Source organism: Pecten maximus, chromosome 12 (assembly GCF_902652985.1).
Source record: "Pecten maximus chromosome 12, xPecMax1.1, whole genome shotgun sequence".
In the NCBI taxonomy this organism is placed as follows: Eukaryota; Metazoa; Mollusca; class Bivalvia; order Pectinida; family Pectinidae; genus Pecten; species Pecten maximus.
The window spans coordinates 3,119,486-3,137,988 of record NC_047026.1 but is presented as its reverse complement, the minus strand read 5'-3'; the positions used below and the strand labels follow the sequence as shown (position 1 = coordinate 3,137,988).

The window sequence follows — 18,503 nt, the reverse complement described above, 5'->3', positions numbered from 1 at the left end:
AATGAAGAATAAATAAAGTGGTTTTACATGTATTAACTATCATGTTATTGTAGAAAAGACTCCACGCTGAACATTATATTTATTTTAACACTCACCTTGAATGACCCTATCAAGGCATCTGATCGCAGTCGTCTCGAGTTAAACACCTAAAATCAAATATGGAACATTACACTAAGTTCTGTTCAACTTAAACATCACATGTTCTATCTCAAGTGGCATTGAACTTAATCAGGAATTTCAAAACCATTAACAAGTCTTCCATTTCTGTTTCACCACTGAAAAAATATTACAGGCTTGCCAACTTCCTGAAGTTATTCAAAATTTCAATCCTCAGAAAAGACAAAATAATATCTTAAAAACAAAATATTGTTTTTCATGCTTCTTCTTATTGTGAATAAGAAGGAAGTTTAAATGGTAATCCATGTCTTCCGTAAGTGTAGGGTAAAAATTCAGAGCCTCTCTCCCAAGTAAGGGTGATTGACAAGCATGATGCTGTAACTGGATAGATGGTATCGTTTCTATAGAAATTCACATATGAATCCAACAGTGATGAAGAGTCTCGACCTAAGTCTGGACCTTACCTGGAACTCGATGAGCTCGTCAAACAGCTCTGCCGGTGAGCAGTGGAAGTTAAAGAAGAAGGACTCGTTGAAGTAGGGGCTGTTGGTCGATTTTTTCACTCGTGTCTGTTTTTGTTGATTGTAAACGGTCACCTTACACACCGGCTGGATGTTAGCACCTTGGAGTTGTCGCGCCTCAATGATCTTCACTCGCACCTGTAACATCAAAATGCCGTTGGCATTAGCATGTATGTATATTTTACCAGATGGAATGAGAAGGGATGAAACAGACATGTCTCAGGATGCGATGAGATGAGAAGAAATGAGAAGGACATGTCTCGGAATGCGATGAGATGGGACAAGAAGGGATGAGACAAACATGTCTCTGGACATGATGAGATGGAACAAGAAGGGATGAGACAAACATGTCTCCAGACATGATGAGATGGACGAGAAGGGATGAGACAGCATACATGCCATACCTCCCGGCGTGAGACAAAATCTCCCTTATTTTCAAGTCATTTATTTCCTCCCGGGAGGAGAGCCCAAATTCCCGTATTTTGTAATTCCCTCCGGTATTTTTAGCCGACGCCATTTTTGTTTACAATTCAGTAGTTTTTCTCGCGAGATTTGGCTAAATTTAGCGAACACGTGATCCCTTTTTTCACGTGATCACTCAATCAAAATGACGCCTGTTGGACACGGCTTTCACACGAAGCTCTGGCTAGTGTAATGGGCTTTCACACGAAGCTCTGGCTAGTGTAATGTTTGCGCTAGAATATCTATCACCATGAAATAAAGGCAAGTCGCTTACAAACAACTTAAACCCCCTTAGCTAACAGACTTGAATTATGGTTTGTTTTCTTTTAGGACCATACTTTGATGATGGTATTTGATACAGAGTCTGGTCAGACGCAAAATCACACATGTTTTTCATTTAACATGTGTATCCTTGATCAGTGATATCAAGATGAAATCCGATATTTTCTTTTAGAAAACTATCAAAATTAGCTCATCTGTTGGTCGTTAAGTGGTCAATCATGATGTTTACAATGACTGTACCGTCCATGACAGAGACAATATACAAAATCTAGAATGATCGTGATAAGATTTACTGCAGTCTCCTAACATGAACATCTTCAGTTCTCATGACTTCATGTATACACTTGCACACTTGGAATATTTTTATATCTAAATGGTCCAACATAAGGGATCCCACAGGACATTTCATGGTGATTTTTACAACTGATGTGTTCCCTCAGAGTGGATCAAGCTTTCTAATTTTAAGAAAATCCAAACTGATTAATGATTAACTTGCTTGTCTTAATCTTTAGCTACATGTAATTATAATATACCCTTTTCAAATGCTGTTATGTAATATGCATAAAGCTGTGAAACTTTTTGTGTTACATAAAAAAAATCAAAAAATAATTTCATATCATCAGAATCTGAATGTATACTTATTGCATTTTTTACCTTAAACAACTTTTTGTTGTTTGCATATACAATATGATTAATATCCAAAATAAATATAAATATTCTTTATCACTTTCAAAATTAGTTTATTGCTTTAAAATTGAGTAAAAATGTTGATATTCATGTCGCGCACACATCTCCCTTATTTTAGGCAAAACTCCCTTAAAATAATCATCATTCTCCCTTATTGGTCTCCCAAAAATATGGCATGTATGAGACAGACATGTCTCGGGATGCGATGAGATGGGACAAGAAGGGATGAGACAAACATGTCTCTGGACATGATGAGATGGGATGAGAAGGGCTGAGACAGACATGTCTCTGGACATGATGAGATGGGACAAGAAGGGATGAGACAAACATGTCTCTGGACATGATGAGATGGGACAAGAAGGGATGAGACAAACATGTCTCCGGACATGATGAGATGGGATGAGAAGGGCTGAGACAAACATGTCTCTGGACATGATGAGATGGGATGAGAATGGCTGAGACAGACATGTCTCTGGACATGATGAGATGGGATGAGAAGGGCTGAGACAGACATGTCTCGGGATGCGATGAGATGGGATGAGAAGGGCTGAGACAGACATGTCTCGGGATGCGATGAGATGGGATGAGAAGGGCTGAGACAGACAAGTCTCGGGATGTGATGAGATGGGATGAGAAGGGCTGAGAAGGGATGAGACAGACATGTTAAAGTTCATAGCACTTTATGCCATCCAAAAAAACTGCAGGCATAAAAATAATCAATTTTCATTATAAAATTTAAATCCAAGAACAAAATGTTCACATTTTTCTTCCTTTATCTTTGTATGCCAAGTAAGAACAACTTTTCATAGTTTTGAAATTAAAATCTTTTCAGGCTCATTCCATAAACCGATGCAAAGCTGACCGACAAATTTTCAGTCACTTTGCAGCTAATTTGTCTATAATAATTTTCATTGATCATTTTTTTCATGAACGGTAAAATGATACTCGACAGGATCGCAGCAGATTAGGTTTCCGTGCCCTTTGTTCCTTTTGTTTTCTTCAGTTGATATGATTATTAACTAAGCCATTCTATAGACAACAAATAATGCAAAGTATTGACTTAAAACACATGTTACCAGGGTCTTTATTCGAACTGACGGCACTTGTCAATAATGTACGTATGATTGATAATAACATTTCAATTTATCATCAATAACATGACATTCGAACCTAAGACAGGAAAGTTTGGACATTCATTTCAGGAAAACTTATATCATAAATCTTAATTTAGTATATTTCATTTTTATTCAATTGATGTAATTTTGAATTTGAAGCCACCAAATAAAATTTTGAATATACAGTGCACTTCAACAAGATAACATACAATGGTTTAATTGACGATAATGATAATTTCTATAACTAATTGCCAGATTCTCAGTATAGCAAATCTGTGACGTAAGCTCTGCCCAGAACCTATTGTTACCGCATGATACCATTAATCTATATGTATATAAAACACAAAGGGATGATGTCACATGAGTAGGTACATAAAAAAGACAATGTGCTTCTGATGTAAAAACTAAGGACAATTTTATATACATAGACTATATTAGCAGCAGATGTTGCCCCCGATAAACCTTCTCTCACCCTCAGCCATAAACATTACACAGCTTTCAGTGTCATCAACAACTTCAAAACTTTCTGTGTGCTATGTTAATTCAACTGATTGGGAACCAAAATGTGTCTTAAAAACTTTATAATATTGATGATAAGTTGAAATAGTTTGCATTATTTCCTCAAAATTCAATGTCCAAAATGCCGATTTTTTTACATCCCATATTTATCAATATTTAATCAGCAACATGGTTTTATTTTATTATCAATATTATTCAAGCATTTAACTACCTTCTTTGGAAAATTATCGCCCTATAGTTCTCAAAGAAAGGCAGACAAATTAAATAACATGTGTTAATAATGCGTTATCATTGATGTCTACAACCCTGTGAGAATTATGGAACCACAATTTTCCGATAAAGGCAGTTTAATATATATATTTCCGTTTTTAAGGCTTTTTATATTCAACCTGTTACGATGTTATCGTATTCCGAAGCCAAATTTCGCGCTGTCAATGGGACCTGTTCTTGCTACATCACGACTAGAGGAGGATGCATGTTCTCGACAATATTTTATATTTTTGGGGGGAATAAACACAAAATAATCCCATCTCATTTCAACATTTAAATTAATATATTCGACTGCGAACAATATGTTGTTCATGTCACTACAGATATGGGAATTATGTGAGAATTTTGATATGATAACTTTCTACGCTGCTTGGTTAGGTTTTATAGAGAAAATGCAGAGTGAATGGAAATCTATGTTTTCAACTGCCAGTCTTAAGTGTTGACCCCAGAGAAGTATAATTTTAACATCTGAATAGGTTGTTAATTTTATGTGTTGTCAAAAGAGACGCATCATTTCAACATCTGAACAGGTTGCTAGTTGTACATGTTAACCTCAGAGACATAATATTCCTGGAGATAAATAAAAGAATTTATTGGACCCTAGTTACATTCCGTATATTTAGTAAATTTAGAATTTTTGAAAAATTGTTTCAAGGTAAACATAAGTGAAATACCTGAAAATCGGTCGGTTTAGTCGACAGATTTTTCAGTAAACCACGCCTGGGTGCCCTCCTCTTTTTTTTCTTTTTTGGCACAACTTGACCAGTGGCCGGATCAATGACCGGAGGTCCAGTTTCCTCTTCTTCCTCTTCCTCCTCTTCCATCTCCTCACCTCCTAAATCTGTCATATCACCAACAACACCGGACTGACTGACTATAGAGAACAAACCAATCAAATTATTAGTACTGATTCAGCATTAGGATTAAATAAGAACTTAGGATTAACATCAAATCAGGATTAAGGTTCAACATTAAATCAGGATTTAGGATTAACATTCAGTAAGGTTTAGGATTAACATTCAGTAAGGTTTAGGATTAACATTAAGTCAGCATTTAGGATTAACATTGAGTCAGGATTTAGGATTAACATCAAATCAGGATTTAAGATTAACACTATGTCAGGATCTAGGATTAACATTGAGCCAGGAATTAGGATTAACACTGAGTCAGCTTTAAGGATTAATATTAAGTAAGCATTTAGGATCAACATTGAGTCAGGATTTTGGATTAACATTAATTCGATTTTTAGGATAACAATAAGTCAGTTAGGATTAACATTAAGGCAGGATTTAGGATTAAAATTGAACCAGGAATTAGGACTAACATTGTCAGGATTTAGGATGAACATTGAGTTAGCATTTCCTGATCCCTCAATCTCATTGACATGTTTTTGTCTGTTTGTTGGTATATCTTGTTAAAAATTTGTGACATATTCTATACACAAATATCAAAATGTGCTATATTTACAATACCCGTGATTAAAAAAAAAAGAGAGAGATAATAAAGAAATTGTTGAGACTGATGGACAACATAGACGCACCTTCAGCTGCTGCCGGCTTGGCAGCACTCGCAGGAGGTTTGTACGACAGCTTCAAGTTTATCTGGGAGGACTGAAAAACAAACAAATACAGTTCATAATAGGTTACAGTATACAGACATAGCTTACCCTCCTAATAGATAAGATGTTATTATCTACCTTCAATGGTAGATTCCTTTGTTAACTTACCGATGAACGTTAAAAAAAATCTTATGTTAGAACTTTGATAATAGACTCGAAACACACTTGTTATAAATCCCGGGTTTGGTTTGGTTTGTTTTTGTTTAACGTCCTATTAACAGCCAGGGTCATTTAAGGACATGCCAGGTTTTGGAGGTGGAGGAAAGCCGGAGTACCCGGAGAAAAACCACCGGCCTACGGTCAATACCTGGCAACTGCCCCACGTAGGTTTCGAACTCGCAACCCACAGGTGGAGGGCTATTGATAAAATATAGGGAAACCTTAACCACTCGGCCACCACGACCCCATAATAAATCCCGGGCCAGTAAAACATGAATCAATGTTAAATGTAAACTTCATTTATTTTACAACAATTTTGAAACAAGTTATACCAACTTATATTAATCACTCTTGTTGGCCCGGATGGAAGTGCGAGGGGTCTTACTGTCGGAAGAAACCAGATTACCCAAAGAAACCCCACCTGTTCAAGCAGGTGACCCATACTTTTCCCCATCCGATCGGGGAATCAAATCCCAGCCGTCTAAGTGGAAGGCAAGTGTGTTATCACTGTGCCACTCAACCACCCTTAATTATTAACTCTGTTATAACACCCAGATCTGCTTCTCATACAATGTTATGTAAAATTTGATTGTTTTCTAATCCGCCCATCACTATTGTTATAATATATAATTGCAAGTTATCTACAATATCACAGGGCTGTTGAGAAGGGAAAATTTTGCTTTTTTGTTTGTGTTAACATCCTGTCAACAACAAGGTTAACTCTAAGGCAGTGTCTCATTGTAGTAGCTGGTGGCTACCTAACTGAACATAAATTATCCAAGGACACAACAGCAATAACATAGAAAGGTCTGTGCATTTTTATTTAAATCTCAAGTTTCCTGGGAAAGGCCAACCCCCCCACCCCACCATCGCCAAGACAGATATCCAACCACACTTCTCAGGTCATGGCCTAGAGTTTGCACTGTGGCTCTGCTGACTTAGCTATCACTTCCCCCAACTTACATCCCGGGGTGGGGGTGGGGGTGGGAGTGGTTGGAGAGGGGATGTTTGGGTTGGAGGGGTTTGGGGGAGAGGGGGGGTATTGGGGTTGTAATAATGCTGCCTTTACACATGAATTAATCCACTTACCGGGAGGGTAACATTATTTTTGTCGGTTAGGTTCGCTGTGACAGGTTCCTGCTGAGCTCCACCTCTTGTGAGGTTTCGGAGGGGTACTTTAACCTTGCCAAGCAGTCTGTAATGAAATCAAAATATCGTACATCTGTAACATACACAGTGAATCATCTGGAGTCTTATCACACTGACAAATCCTTCAGTGTAATTTTTCCTTTTTTCAAAATCAACTGGTTTGATTAATGATCGTGGTATTTGATCATGTAACAAGTGTATCTGCCTCTATTAAAACATCTCTACCTAATTCCCTGGTAAAAGGGATCGTGCATTTAATCCACACAGGAAAAATGGTTACTTTTCTCACTGTTCTGCTGATACAATTTTCAGTCTTTTTATGAATGATCCAGTTAATGACAAAAACTAAATCTTATTAATAGACATATTTTAAATGTTGTCTTTATAAAATCAATTTCCCTGCAAATGCTTTCAAATGAAGCCCTCTAATTATAAATTATATGCATTTGTTAGGTTTAATGCAGAACTCACAGTTAACAGATGTCTTTATAAACGTTTTTTTTTTCATTTTGTCTAAAGATACAGAAATGATTCTGTCATGTCTGCATCTAATAAAAAGTAGAATCGTATTCTTCCACAAAAACTGCTTTTCACAATTTTAACTTCATAAAACACACATTTAATGAAAATTTTCTATCTTAAATAAGACTATGTTACATAATAGAATGGACATAAGGTACAAAATTCAAGATAAAAACAAAATTCTGTAATGATTTAGATAAGAATTTACATAATTACATGAATCATTTCTAAAGATATAAAATAAACTGGATAGGTACAAGTATTGCTGTGATAAACTTAACAGTAGTTAGCATATGGACCAGGCCCCTTCCTCTCAAATCATCAGCTACAGTGAACTCCCAGGGCATATAGACATCAGTTGGCTACATTAAGTGGTAAATAAAATGTCAAATCATGCAAGGTACTTACTTTTAAGAGTGGAAGTATTTTAACAATTTCCTGTATAACTTTGCCAATCAAAAACAGCTAGCATACACAACGAACAACGATGACAAAATAATCCGTCCGGTGATGCACAAGTCTAGTTTATCAATATAGATTTTACAATAAAAATTTTAATATATACAAGTTATTTGACAAGCATCTGTTACACTTCTGTAAGAAATGAATTATCCCTGATGTTATGCTTGAGCAGGTATTTTAATAATAGTCAAGATAAATTCTAATAATAGCAACATGTCTCTTAATTGGTGTTAATTTACTGAATTTCTCATACAATAGATACCATGTAAGCTAAAACCATTGCTTAGACTGGAAAATCTATATCCTAAAAAACTGACAGCTGACGCTGACGTTATAACGAGATACCGAACAGGATGTTTATTTTTACATTTATGTCCGTATATTATAACTTGAATCAATCAAGACCTTGGAGGTATTGTCAGTGTGCATGAGCAGGACAGAAAGATAACGTATTTATCCAGTAATAAACCCACCCATGTCCAATATACTTCAGTAGAATACCAGCAAATATTACTTCATTGTCCTAAAATGAATCCGAAACCAGAGCCAAAATCTTAAAGTACAATAAATTAAATGAGAGGCCCTAATTGTCGCCTGAGTTCCGACTTTAACACTGATAGATGATGTTTTGCTTTTAAACAAACATTAAACAAATCTCAGCCCTGTGACCTAGAAAGTAGGTCAAGGTCATTCATTCGAACAAACTTGGTACTCCTTCATCCCAGTTTATGCTACTGGCCCAATATCATGACATTGGGCCTCTTGGTCAGTGAGAAGAAGTCAAAAATGTAAATTGTTTACGGATGGACGATGCACGTCGCATGAGGGACGGACAGATGGACAGACGAGACTTTGTGTCAGGTGACCCTAAAATCCTATAGTACAGTAACTAGTATATTTATGATAACTATTATGAAAGAATTGATCTTTGTTCCGTTTGACAATGGATATGAAAAAATCAAACATGTAGCTAGTGTGGACTTCAGTCAACATATGTTACTACAATTCTAGGAAGTCGGTACTATTTTTTACGGTTGGCCATAGTATCCGCATGTCCTGGGTGTTGTAGTAGCATAGGTGGCGCTAGTGTGGACTTCAGTCCACATATGTTACTACAATTCTAGGAAGTCGGTACTATTTTTTACGGTTGGCCATAGTATCCCCATGTCCTGAGTGTTGTAGTAGCATAGGTGGCGCTAGTGTGAACTTCAGTCCACATATGTTACTACAATTCTAGGAAGTTGGCACTATTTTTACGGCTGGGCATAGTATCCCCATGCCATGTCCTAAGTGTTGTAGTAGCATAGGTAACTCTATAAATCCACTAATTGGACCATCAGTGTAGGTGTCAGGTGGTTATGTAGGTGGCGCTTGCTGGATTTAACTTTCCGCTAATATGTTAGGACTACAATTGAATTTTCCTGAAGAAGGCCCTGAGGAATATCGTACCTGTTCCTGCCCACTCTCTCCCAATCCTTTATGGTGACCAGAAGTTCATCAGCTGCTGTCAGGGCGATGCCATTCAAGTCAAACTCAAATGTCTGTAACACAAACAAGAAATATCTTTAGAAAAGATAAACGGCATAGTTTTAATGCTGGACGTTATATGTAAAACTGCTGGTGAAATAAATCAATGAACTAATGCGTTTCAGCACGGATAATAAAATCATATCAGTTTGAATTATTTTTGGTGATAATAAGACTGCATTTGAATCAGGAATCTAATTTTATTAATGTATCATTTGAAAGATACATCCACTTATTCAGTTTGCATTCAATCTTAACTAAGTTTCGTTTTTAACTGCATATCTGCATTTTGCATTTACCGCTACATTGACCAATCACATACTTCATCTTAACCAGTAACGCCACCTGTTGCGTCATATCCGGGGTCAAAAGAATATTATATGGCTATGCCGAAAAAAAGGCATGAAATCAAAACTTATTGGAAGCTAGTCAACAATAAACTTTTAACATTTATATTTATATTGGGTGTTGAATATTGCTTATTTTGATGTACATTAAGCACACAATGCATAAACTGCAGACAACACCATAATTGAACATGTGACTTTGTAAAATAACATCTTTTATTTAACCAGGGCTACATATTTAGACAATGTCTAGTTTACAATATGGCCCAGGTTTGTGCAAACTTGATCTGAAGTTGTTGATATGCAAGTCAGTTTTACAGTAATCTTACTCTAGATCTGTAAGCAACCATACATGTGAGTTTTCTCCATGTTACCCCTTGTACAGTAAAAACGTGATGACCTGTGCTGCCCCCTGGATCTTTGTCTAAGTCGATCAGGGACAGCCCACGTAAACTGTTCCACAAGGAGCATTGATATAATTGACTTAATGCTTAGTACAGTGGCATTCAAAGCCAGTTATATTAAATACATTGTTGTTCTGCAGTACAAGGCCATCAAACAATATATATACATGCACACTAGTTGAAATATATTAAAATACAACCGGTGGATGTGACAAATTTTACAATTATTTTAATATAATTTGATGTAAAAATTTTCTAGAATTTTCTGACATAAATTTTCCTTCAGGATATACATTCTGTGGCAGTATTAGGTAATAATATTTTCCTGAGGGACTTCAGACAATATTGATAATAAATTGTTTCTGTCAGACTATATGACAATATATCATTATACAGACAGTATGATACACCAAACATGAATGAATTGTTTATACGTATCAAGGAAAAGTATTTTTAAGATAATGACCAAACCAAAGAAAATCTTGTTTTAAATAAAGTGTAATGCCCAACCCCTCACCCACACACCACCCACACACACACATATTGCACTTTTGTTAAATTGGGTTGGGAGCTCTGGCTTTTATTGGAAGATCTATTCAAATTGTGTAAGTTACACTTTTAATCTTCCTGGAGTCAATTTTAAGACACAACACAGCCTACAGGGACAGTATCTTTGTATGTGAGACCTTGGTATACACTATCTGCTGCATGCAGCTTAGGAAAAGAAATTCTCAACAAATCTTTCCCTTTTCAGTTCTCAAAATGTATGTAATTTTTGTACAGAAATTAAGATTTTCTAATCTCAAGATACATAGAAGTTAGTGTATGTCTGACAGTAAAAGCTGAGTCAGATGTTTATATTCCGTCTGTATAAGATGCCACACCTACTTTTATAGAGTTCAATGATAGTGGTAGAACTGGATAACCTTAAAACGCCTGATTTACCTTATATATACAGTGTATGTACGGCCCGATCTACCTTATATATACAGTGTATGTACGGTCTGATCAACCTTATATATACAGTGTATGTACGGCCCGATCTACCTTATATATACAGTGTATGTACGGCCCGATCTACCTTATATATACAGTGTATGTACGGTCTGATCAACCTTATATATACAGTGTATGTACGGACCGATCTACCTTATATATAAAGTGTATGTATGGACCGATCTACCTTATATATACAGTGTATGTACGGCCCGATCTACCTTATATATACAGTGTATGTACGGACCGATCTACCTTATATATACAGTGTATGTACGGCCTGATCTACCTTATATATACAGTGTATGTACGGCCCGATCTACCTTATATATACAGTGTATGTACGGACCGATCTACCTTATATATACAGTGTATGTATGACCTGATATACCTTATATATACAGTGTATGTATGGCCCGATCTACCTTATATATACAGTGTATGTACGGACCAATCTACCTTATTGTACAGTGTATGTACGGCCCGATCTACCTTATATATACAGTGTATGTACGGTCTGATCAACCTTATATATACAGTGTATGTACGGACCGATCTACCTTATATATAAAGTGTATGTAAGGACCAATCTACCTTATATATACAGTGTATGTACGGCCCGATCTACCTTATATATACAGTGTATGTACGGACCGATCTACCTTATATATACAGTGTATGTACGGCCTGATCTACCTTATATATACAGTGTATGTACGGCCCGATCTACCTTATATATACAGTGTATGTACGGACCGATCTACCTTATATATACAGTGTATGTATGACCTGATATACCTTATATATACAGTGTATGTATGGCCCGATCTACCTTATATATACAGTGTATGTACGGACCAATCTACCTTATTGTACAGTGTATGTACGGACCGATCTACCTTATATATACAGTGTATGTACGGTCTGATCTACCTTATATATACAGTGTATGTACGGACCAATCTACCTTATTGTACAGTGTATGTATGGCCCGATCTACCTTATATATACAGTGTATGTACGGACCAATCTACCTTATTGTATAGTGTATGTACAGCCCGATCTACCTTAAATTCTCCAATAGTTTCTCCCCCATACTTTATAATGTATGTACAGCCTTAACTAACTTAAACACTTATATACACTTCAAACCAATACCTGTCTGTTAGGACCAATTCTTACTAAAACCTGTCTACAAAGGTCAATTCTCACTAAAACCTGTCTACAAAGGTCAATTCTCACTAAAACCTGTCTACAAAGGTCAATTCTCACTAAAACCTGTCTGTTAGGACCAATTCTTACTAAAACCTGTCTACAAAGGTCAATTCTTACTAAAACCTGTCTACAAAGGTCAATTCTCACTAAAACCTGTCTACAAAGGTCAATTCTCACTAAAACCTGTCTACAAAGGTCAATTCTTATTAAAAACCTGTCTAAAATGGCCGCTTAATATAAGCTCCTTACCAGTGTTATAAAGACCATATAACTACATCTATTGTTTACTGAGACTGTTCTCAGCCTTTTCCCCAGCATTAATTATTGAATATATATATATATATATATATATATTTGTGAGTATGACACAATCATAAGTTATTATCTTAATGTGCTAAATAGTTTTATTACAGATCTATCCCATCAACTTAGAATACATACTAACAGTACAATAACACATACTATTGATGTCTATCTAACAAAGGTCACCTAGTTCACATAGCCGACATGGGTAGTTGGTGATGATCACAAGCAATACTACACAGGCCAACATATTCTTTATGTTGGTGATGATCACAAGCAATACTACACAGGCCAACATATTCTTTATAAAGGGAAATGTAAGTATAATAAATAGAATGCGTAAACATTGTCCACTTAAGTCCACGCCCATCTGTATGGTATATATCCAGATTGGTTACATATCTGGCATATCATTGTACAGTGTCTGTTAGAGATTCGTCCTCCAATGTATATTGTGTATTTATCATGATAAACAAAACCTTAACATAGGGTATAAAGCCAAGTTAACTGTAGCCTCATGTTAATGTGTTTCTGATACCAGTCCTTATGTGTATTTTACATGTGCTGGCACGCCTACGCTGGAATTTATATTAAATTCAAACAACAAGGTACATAAACTCCTCTGCACTAGCAAAAGCAAAAGGCTCCTATAGCCATAATACAGGTACGGAACCCTCGTTATCATACCTGTAATACAGGTATAGAACCCTTATAATACAGGTATGGAACCCTTGTTATCATACCTATAACACAGGTATGGAACCCTTATTGTCATACCTATAATACAGGTATGGAACTCTCGTTATCATACCTATAATACAGGTATGGAACCCTTGTTATCATACCTATAATACAGGTATGGAACCCTCGTTATCATACCTATAATACAGGTATGGAACCCTCGTTATCATACCTATAATACAGGTATGGAACCCTTGTTATCATACCTATAACACAGGTATGGAACCCTTATTGTCATACCTATAATACAGGTATGGAACCCTTGTTATCATACCTATAATACAGGTATGGGACCTTTGTTATCATACCTATAATACAGGTATGGAACCCTCGTTATCATACCTATAACACAGGTATGGAACCCTCGTTATCATACCTATAATACAGGTATGGAACCCTTGTTATCATACCTATAATACAGGTATGGAACCCTCGTTATCATACCTATAATTCAGGTATGGAACCCTCGTTATCATACCTATAATACAGGTATGGAACCCTTGTTATCATACCTATAATACAGGTATGGAACCCTTGTTATCATACCTATAATACAGGTATGGAACCCTTGTCATCATACCTATAATACAGGTATTGAACCCTTGATATCATACCTGCATAGAACACTCATTATCATATGTATACCTATAACACAGGTATGTATTCCAGCTCGTTATCATAGCTATAATACAGGTGTGGAATCACACATAGGAATGGTGTGAAATGCCCCCTGAAGGGCTGGATTATAAAAATGTAAATGTTGATAGACTGACTTATGATGTCACGGCCCTGGCCTTACACAGGTATCAGATATGCGTTATTTACGTGAAGAAAAATCATCCAAGCGAGACCACTACATGTCTTCTCCCCTGATGCATAAACACATACCAATATATAAATGTATACCTGTAGGCCCGCTTACAGCACTACCTCCAGTCTCGCTCATTCAGCATTTTTATAAGACAGTAATAAACTATCACCGAGTGGGATTGTGTAGACCACTTTAAATTTTACTTTCAAACATATGATTAATTTCAAGCGAAAACGAGTTCATATCCATGGTTTAAATCCATATTTCGTCATTTACATGTAGCATATGTTTTGCTTCAGCGCCCATTTCTATACAAATTTATTCAAAAATATATGTGACAAGAAAAACAATTTTTAATTTGATTGTTTGGACTTGTCTCATGAAAATGAGTGAGTTCGCTGCATTTACCAACAATCATTAAGTTTATACCTGATTATCAGCCCACCCATACAGTATCCATTGCAGTTTAGTCAAAATACCAACGAAAGTTACTATGCCAGAAATAAAATATAAGCCCACCTCTTACTCTGTATCACAGTTTTTATGTTGATTTTGGTTGGTTTGGTTTTTTTTTGGTTTTTTTTTGTTTCACGTCCTATTAACAGCCAGGGTCAGTCATTTAAGGATGTGCCAGCTAGGTTTTGGAGGTGGAGGAATGCCGGGGTACCTGGAGAAAAACCACTGGCCTATGGTCAGTACCTGGCAACTGCCCTACGTAGGTTTCGAACTCCAAACCCAGAGGTGGAGGGCTAGTGATAAAGTGTGGGGACACCTTAACCACTCAGCCACAGCGGCCCCCTTTTTATGTAGACCTCTGGGGATAAAACAGAATCCCTGGGCTTTTTACATGATAAATATGGTAATTATATATAAGTTCAAGATCAACTTTGATGTAGCCAGATCCTGATCATGAATTTACCACAATTAATTTCTCACTTATATCAATTTCATGTCCAACGGCAGACAGTCCCAGATATGGACTATTGTTGCTAAGAGACGACTCCATTACCTGTAGTGACCCCTATATATGACAGATTGCCATAATGCACCATGTTGATGAGATGGCCAGGTGTGGAATCCGAGGCCACATATTCTTACCTGTATACAGGTATATACACAGGCTGACACTATATAGTGTGCCACATCATAGCCCTGATCCTACTGAGGATTCACTAATAGTTGGATATAAACAATACAATAAAATGTTAGTTTATTGGTCGCTTTAGTCATTAATGATACCCACAGATATAATATATATCTGTGTAATTAGAAGATAAATAAGTCAGTGATTTCCATTAAAAGTTTCCAAAGGCTTCCAAAAATCTTTGGCTAATCATAATAGCATACAAATAAGTTGTATGTAATTGTAAAAGGCTTTGTTCTAAAAGATTTGAACAGCCCATGTATATAGACAACAGTTTGCAATAAGGAACTTTCTGAACATATCTCATATTTACTACATGTTCTGCTCTTGTTCTTTATTTTAATGATTGTTATGAACAAAGACAGTTCCTGTTCATTCTTTTAATGACTGTTCTGAACAACAACACTCCTGTTCAATCTTTCTTGGACATCCACAGTTCTGTTCAATGTTTATGCATGCTTGTCATACCGCTTGTGGAATTACATTTGTATGGCATGGACGGCAATGCACCAGCTATCTCTATGATCTAGCGTGCATCAATGAACTGACGTATCACACTGATAGCTATCTCTCTTTGTGTTTATTTTTATCTACATTTTTGTTTATGTTTGTACATAAATATATATATACAGCATTACGCCATATCTTGTGAACATGACCAATCACAAGTGTATCATCTCATCATCTTACAATGTTTTTACTCATCAGTTTTCTGGTCAAAATTGTTGTGTGTCCCCCCTCCCCAAACCTTGGTTATTGTCAAGAATATTTGTCCATCATTTTTTTAAATCCACATTAAACAGTTGGTTCATGCCTTATTAATCAACAGTCAAATCTCTTTCCTGGAGGTGTTGGAACAAACAAGGGGCGGCCCGAGAGTGCAGTTCATCATGTCAGTCCCAGACACCTAGCTAGAGACAGCCAAGGGAAACAGGTCCCCATATTGGTCTCAACAATGAAGAAAAAAAGTTAGCATGAAACAACCGTTTTATCATCTTAATAAACTTAAATAGTCAGATACAGAAGACCCTCTTCTGATATATACGGATCCCCAAACCATCTTGTAGCAGACGACAGCAATCCTAATTTGAAAAGACTCATCGTATGAATGCTTGGAATAGTCAACACTGGTCAACTAATTTTTACTTCTGACCAAATTGTTAAGATTTTATAGAAATTTTCCTGGGAAACTGTCAAAAATACTTAATTTATGTTTATTTACATAGAGAGTCAGGTAACAAAATAAACTATCAGTTTCACTTTTTAAATTGCGTAAAATCTTGATATGCAAATTACATTCAGGGGAGACTTTCATTATGCTCTGTAGCTAATATAAATACACAAACACACACACATTTTCCTGTTGAAATTTCTCTCAGGTTCTGTAGTTCATGCAAATCATTATTAACAATTCTCGTACAAAGAATACTTTTTGCTCTCTTGATCATTCAACATTTATATCCCATAATATATATTTACCATTGTGTATACTGTATACCTGATCAGCATACCTGTGATGTAGGTATGTTCGTACCTGTATACATAAATACGATATCCCTTGTGACAGTAATCACAAGTTTTGGATCTGCAGTATGTAACATATTTATGTATAGAGAGCCGGCTTTATATGAACTCTTTGATTTCTCTATAAATAATTTAAAACATGATTCACTGGAAAACATAGATAGACCATTATAACAAATAAATAACAACAAATTAGTTTAGCGTGGAGTATTCTGTGAGTTGAATGGCTTTCCTACCTGACAGAAAACATAACAATATGTTTATTCTATTTTCACACATTAGCATTTTGATACAAACTTAAGTAATTCAAATCATTCTCATATAACTCAGACTTGCGTATAAATGAAACTTAAGAAATTGTAAGACCTCAGTCCCAGTTTGATGAAATAGAGCCAGCTAAATAACTAAGAATTCAAACTAAGTTCAAATGCTGCAGAAAAAAAATTCCGACTTAGCTTTAACAGCGATGATTGATGAATGATGTTTGATCCCAAAAGAACTCCCATACAAAAATCTAACCATCATATCACTATAACTAAATAAAAGACAAACTATCCAAAACTTTCAGCAAAATTTTTGCACAAACCGACACAGTCCAACACTACACTAGTATCCAAAACTTTTCAACCAAATTTTTGTACAAACTGACACATGTAGTCAAACACTACTCTAGTATCCAAAACTTTTCAACCAAATTTTTGTACAAACCGACACAATCCAACACAACACTAGTATCCAAATCTTTTCAACCAAATTTGTGTACAAACAGACACAGTCCAACACTACACTAGTATCCAAAACTTTTCAACCAAATTTTTGTACAAACCGACACAGTCCAACACTACACTAGTATCCAAAACTTTTCAACCAAATTTTTGTACAAACCGACACAGTCCAACACTACACAAGTATCCAAATCTTTTCAACCAAATTTGTGTACAAACAGACACAGTCCAACACTACACTAGTATCCAAAACTTTTCAACCAAATTTTTGTACAAACCGACACAGTCCAACACTACACTAGTATCCAAAACTTTTCAACCAAAGTTTTGTACAAACCGACACAGTCTAACGCTTCACTAGTATCCAAAACTTTTCAACCAAATTTTTGTCTTTATGTCTATGGCTTTGTAGAAGAGAAGCATAAACCAACACACAGAAAATTGCATCAAACAATCATCATCTCTTTCCTGATATTTGTGAATAACTTCTCCGATTAATTAAGTGAATTTGCAGTAATTATTTAATTGTTGTATATTAGCAATATTGCATAATATGTAATACAATGTCACTTAATAGCCAATCATATGCCACTTTATATTTATATAGCGATACAATTATCGACTATTAACGGCAAATTACCCTCCATCAGTGTACCAGTATATATATATAAGGACATGGAAATGGAATGATGGCAATTGTACGTACAACATAGAATTAACTGGTGTGCTAATTATAACAGTGCAAAAAAAAGACAGTATAGGAAATAGACATTAGGATCTGAAATAGGCATTAGGGACAAAATCACAGCCAGGGTCATAGAGAGAATGAGAGATATAGACGATTACCGTATTGATCCATCAATACGTCCATGCCTGATCATTT

At 35.9% G+C, this 18,503-nt stretch overlaps 1 protein-coding gene across 8 annotated transcripts in view; it reads right to left on the bottom strand.

The window, feature by feature from the left end:
• The window catches only part of LOC117340012 (dysferlin-like), a 91,207-nt gene that overhangs the window by 62,960 nt on the left and 9,744 nt on the right, over nt 1-18,503 (bottom strand). For all 8 annotated transcript variants that reach the window (XM_033901755.1, XM_033901761.1, XM_033901762.1 and 5 more), the window contains exons 3-8: nt 9,333-9,424; nt 6,840-6,945; nt 5,514-5,583; nt 4,648-4,847; nt 582-776; nt 96-146 (exon numbers count right to left, since the gene is read on the bottom strand). In XM_033901755.1, the coding sequence (XP_033757646.1) occupies nt 96-146; nt 582-776; nt 4,648-4,847; nt 5,514-5,583; nt 6,840-6,945; nt 9,333-9,424 (714 nt within the window). The remainder of the gene's footprint in view (nt 1-95; nt 147-581; nt 777-4,647; nt 4,848-5,513; nt 5,584-6,839; nt 6,946-9,332; nt 9,425-18,503) is intronic.